The sequence below is a fragment of the Anopheles marshallii genome, chromosome 3 (genome assembly GCF_943734725.1).
Source record: "Anopheles marshallii chromosome 3, idAnoMarsDA_429_01, whole genome shotgun sequence".
In the NCBI taxonomy this organism is placed as follows: Eukaryota; Metazoa; Arthropoda; class Insecta; order Diptera; family Culicidae; genus Anopheles; species Anopheles marshallii.
Window position 1 is genome coordinate 69,334,370 of NC_071327.1, and position 4,873 is coordinate 69,339,242.

The 4,873-nt window shown below is 46.5% G+C and overlaps 1 protein-coding gene across 1 annotated transcript; it reads right to left on the bottom strand.

The window, feature by feature from the left end:
* Window positions 1–296: 296 nt before the first annotated feature.
* LOC128715369 (coiled-coil domain-containing protein 18-like) lies at window positions 297–3,436 on the bottom strand. The gene is made up of 2 exons (XM_053810253.1): window positions 731–3,436; window positions 297–635 (listed from the first exon to the last, which is right to left on the bottom strand). The coding sequence occupies exons 1-2, from the start codon at window positions 3,434–3,436 to the stop codon at window positions 297–299; spliced, it is 3,045 nt and encodes a 1,014-aa protein (XP_053666228.1).
* Between the last annotated feature and the right edge of the window lie 1,437 nt (window positions 3,437–4,873).

Genomic DNA, 4,873 nt, shown 5'->3' on the forward strand with positions numbered 1-4,873 from the left:
TTGTTTGATAAGGATTTTTCAAAACACTAATAATGAGGTTGCACTAATTTAAGTACAATTCAGCTTTGAGACTAGAACTTGGATCCGAATGTGACTGCCAGTGGCGAGAAGCTTACATTCTATGACAGTAAATAATGAATAGTTTTTTTAAATTTACTTCAAAAAGAAGTAAAAAAGGAAGCAAGATTTCCACGCCAACAATTTACGCAACTGTTCAGCATTGTACCTTCTCCCTCTGCACAGCGGATAGTTAGACCAGGAACAGATTTCCTGGCTACCCTCTTATACGCTTATACTCATCTACTCCCATACCGACCGTTAGTCGCATCGTTTAGCTCATCCATCAGGGACAGCGGAAATCGTTGATGTAGCTGCTGATGAGCTGGCTGCTGTGGATGATGGTTGGCGAGTTGTAAGACGGAATTGAGATTGTCCATTTCCAGCTTCAGCGAGGAGACACATTCGTGCAGCGGTTGCAGCGAGCAGCGTGTTTGGGAACTTTGCTCCACGAGTGCACGCAGCTGATCGATGTCTAGGCTGGTGCAAGACAATGACAGGGATTGCCCTTCCGGGCTCAGTACTGCAGCGGATAGATGTCCGCTTCCTTCGGCAGAAATATCCCGTGGATGGAAATTCTGGGAAATGAACAAGGGGTATTTCTCGTTACATTTAAAATGAACCCTTGTGCGAAAAATTCGCACATGTCACACACGGATTTCCAAAAACTCACCTGTAAACTGTTTCCAACCGCGTTCACCATAGTCTGCCGTAGTTCGCGCACTTCTTCCTCCAGTTCGTACTTCTCCTGCTTTTCCAGCAAAATTGCGTCCTGCAGTGATTGAAGGTCGGTAAGGAACGTGTCCTTCGCGGCCACAATCATTGCCTCCGACTGTTCGTACAGCTTCAACCGCTCGTTAGCCGTCTCGAGCCGAATTTCCTGCACCTGTACCAATTGTTTCAGATCGTGCAGCTTCTCGGTGAGATGCGTTTCGTTCAGTCCCGCCATCGAAACAGTTTGCTCCAGTGATGAGTTCTCTCCGGTGAGCTTTAAGAGTGCGCGTTGCGATTCTTCCAACTGCAACGCCTTCTCCGTCAGTTCAAAGCGAACGTCATCGGCTTCGGCCGTCAGTGCGTCAGCCGCCAACTTCCATTCGGCGATGGAAGCTTCCAGTTGTACGATTTTGGCCGCATCGCGTTGGAGCTCATCGTGCAGGCGGACATTCTCCTTCCGTGCACGTTTCAGCTCATGCAGCTCTTTGAAGGCTCTCTTCAGCGATCCCCAAATGTCACCATCATTGGTCAGCAGACAGTTGTTCTCGAGCAGATCGATCAATCGATCTTTCTCCGAGCGCAGTGTGGCCGCTTCCTGTTTGTAGCTTTCCACGTCGGCTTCCATCAGCAAACAGCGTTCGCGGGCCGATGACATCTCGCAGCGCAACGTTGCACATTTCGCATGTTCCTTCCGTAGTTCCTCGACACGCTGTTCGGCCTGTTTCCGGTCGCGCGCGTGTTCCTTCACCTTTTTCAGCAGTGTCCTGTTGTTTAGCTCATAGCGCTTCATGCGACGACGGTTTTCGCTCTCAATCGCTTTCAACATGATACGTAAGTTACGTATTTCCACATCTTCTTCCTCGTTGGTACGCTCGGAATATGATACATTTTCCCAACATTTAGAACCATGCTTTGGACATGACGATTTTTGTCTTTTTTCGTTGGTTTGCTTCTCATGTTCCGCGTGAGGTGGGAAAAGCGTTCGTTGCAACTCTTGTACATCTTGCTTGAGCGTCCTGATGGTCTGTTCGCTTCTTTTGACCATATCTATCGAGGGGATTCCACGGCCGGTTCCATCGATACCATCGCCACCGACGCTAACACACTGACCTAGTTTAAGTTCTAGATTTAAATTTTTCGACTGTATGCACCGGAAGTTCTCCATCAACAGCATTTCGTCCTGTTTGAGGTTCGTTTTTTCCGTGCACATGTTTAACGCGGCTCTTAGCTGTTGCTGTTCGTTAATTAACCGATTACACTGCTCCTGTAGGTCGTGATTACGTTGACGAAGCGAGTCACATTCCTTCGCATCGGCCCGGTGGTAATCGCGGGAGGTGAAGTTTATCGATAAAACTTTCAGCTGCGCTTTCAGCTTCTCCACGCTGACATCTATCTGTCGTTTGGTGAAACATTCGCGCGCCAGCTGCGCAGTGAGGGTTTCAATACGGCTTTTGTCAGATTCGTGATGCTCCCGAAGGCTGACAATGTCCTTTAGGGCTTCCTTTTCCTTTTTGCACAGTGTTTCGAACTGCTGCCGCTGTGTTTGTAACGAATCACGAAGCTGGCAAAGTACGGCATGGAGTTCTTCATTTTGCTGCTCCAGAAGCTCATTCTTTTCAAGCAAATCTGGCACACGATTTACTAAAGTGTTGTTATTAGTAGTTAACTCTTCCGTTAACTGTTTTGTTTCAATCTCTTGCATTGCTCCGGATCGCTGATGGTTTGCTCTGCTTACTTCCTGCTGTAAGCCCTCTAGTTCGTACTGTAAACGCAATGTTTCCTTACGTGCTGTTTCAACGAGTGTTCCCTTTTCTATACGTTCTCTATACAGCAGCTTCTCTAACGAGCCATACGACTCCTTTAATTTGGCATTTTCATTTTGGCAACGATGTAGCTCATCCCTGTACCATCTTTCCGTTGATTTTACGCCGCATATCTCACTGCGACCATCGAACAGCTGATGTTCCAGGGCTTTTATCTTTATGGCGAGATTCTCCTTTTCCACGTGTTGATCTACAATTGTTTGCTTCAAACTTTCGTTTGCTTGCTCTTTGCATGTTAGCTGAAGCTTCACACCATCCAGCTCCGAACGGATGCGTAGCAGCTCGCGTCCATTCTGATCCATTGGTTGTGCCTTCAGGCGGGCTAGTTCCTTCCGCACATCTTCCAGCTCCTTTTCCACTTCATTCTTTTCGTCCAACAGTTTGTCAATTTTGTTACTCAATCCAAGCTCAATTTCATTGCGTATTTCGTTCCACTTGTACTTGTACGTGAGCAGTTCGGTTTTAGTCTGATACAGCTCGGTGTTTAGTTGAACGAATCGCTGATGCATGTCTCCGTGGCCCGTGTTCGCCCCTGCCGTGGTGAGCTTTTCCTTACCACCAGAATCGGATAGCGAGAAGTTGCCCGAATCGTAATTAGTGGCACTCTCGTCCATCTCACCGAACGTTGCGTGGCGCAACGGCTGTTGCAACGGCGTTGATGGTTGACTACCGACATCCGTTTGGATTTCGGAGACATACGACAGTTGTGAGGAGGAAGGCGATGGATACAGCAACATATGGTGCCAGGTTTGGCTGGGACGGGCACCATTTGGTTCGCCCATTTCACAGTCCGAAATCTGCTTCTTAATGTCGCTTTCATCATGATTTGGTTGGCTGGTCATTTTAGCTACTACTGCTAAAACGAGAGCAGATACTCACTAGGAAAACGGAGCGTTCATTTAACCAAGCTAAGGATTGACTACACTACCATAATTACACTATTTTTACACTGTATTGGCAACGCGAGAGCTTGCTTTAATTTGCAAAAACGGAACCCGATGAGAAATGACGTTGCAAGCAAGCAATGCCCAATGTAAACACTGCGCAGCTGACAATCGAAGTGAAAATTTGGTACGAATTTTCATAGTGGTTGCTACCGATACAGTAGCTCTCGTGCCAACTCTGCTGATACGCTAATATTGTTAATAATAAGGCTTTCTACATTTAATTGTATTGTATTGTTTATTAGGCTTTCTACATTTAATAACAATTTAATACCAGACATATTTCGACAATTTTGGTAATGTTAGAATTGTGGTAAAAAATAAAAGGTATTTAATTAAAATAAGCTATTTTCTCAATCATATTTATCGTACTGATACACGAAAAACGGCACGTTGTTTTATTCTTTTATGAATTTTATTTCACTGAAATTCTTTACAAAAACATATGTCCATTGAACAACCATACTGTGCACCATTTTTCCACCTTGTTATTGTTTACCAGCACGTCAACCGGGATGGTCCGCGGCGAGCCCACAGTGAGGCGGTGCATCTTTTTCGGTTGGATCTCGTTGTGTGTACAGAAATGTTCTTCAAATTACAAGCGTGAAATGTTGTGGTGTGTTTTCGAATCAATTATCGGGCGGAATAATTGAACGTGGTTATCGTGGCACGCAACAGCAGCTGAAACGGCACACATGACGGTGAATACAGAAACGGTTTGTTTACCAAACATCGATCCTGCTGATCAATCGCTTCATACATGGGAAGAAATTAACCCCGGGTGGGGGGCGGTCGTAGAAGAATGAAAGCATTCTTGGGCTGACGATAAACCAAAACGATTGCAACGCGTATCTTCCATGGCCCAGGCCTATTGTACCGCTGACATAGAAACTCACCCCTCCTCCACGAATGTGGCCGATGCAGCTGCAATGTTGCTGCTCGCTAAACGATCGTCTCTGCCTTCCAGTGCACATCATATACGCCCTCGGTTCGTTCGCTCATTCCACGCTCGCCTTCCCGTCGGTTGAGTCGTTGAGTGCGTGTCTAGTGCCAGTCCACCCGTTCTTATGCTGTTTTTCGCAATGGAAAATGTGTATGAAAGGTGTGCAATAGAGAGGGAATAATATTTCCACCACCGTCAAGCGTGCGTTTGTGTCCGTGGAAATTTATATTCCCCAGCGGTTCACGATCGGTACTGCATTTTTGTTGGTGTGAAAAAAAAAACGCCGCAGTTGCTTCGATCCCAAGCGATCACGATCATTCCGAACCTTCCGCAACAGCAGCTGGTGCTTTCGGTGGAAGTTTCTAGTGTTACATGGTGCCCAGTACGGGAAG

What these genes read in the sequence shown, in the direction of transcription:
- LOC128715369 (XM_053810253.1), bottom strand. Translation starts at nt 3,436, where the DNA reads ATGACCAGCCAACCAAATCATGATGAAAGCGACATTAAGAAGCAGATT. An exon ending in CGGTTGGAAACAGTTTACAG is followed by an intron (nt 636 to 730) that starts GTGAGTTTTTGG and finishes TTCATTTCCCAG; the next exon opens with AATTTCCATCCACGGGATAT.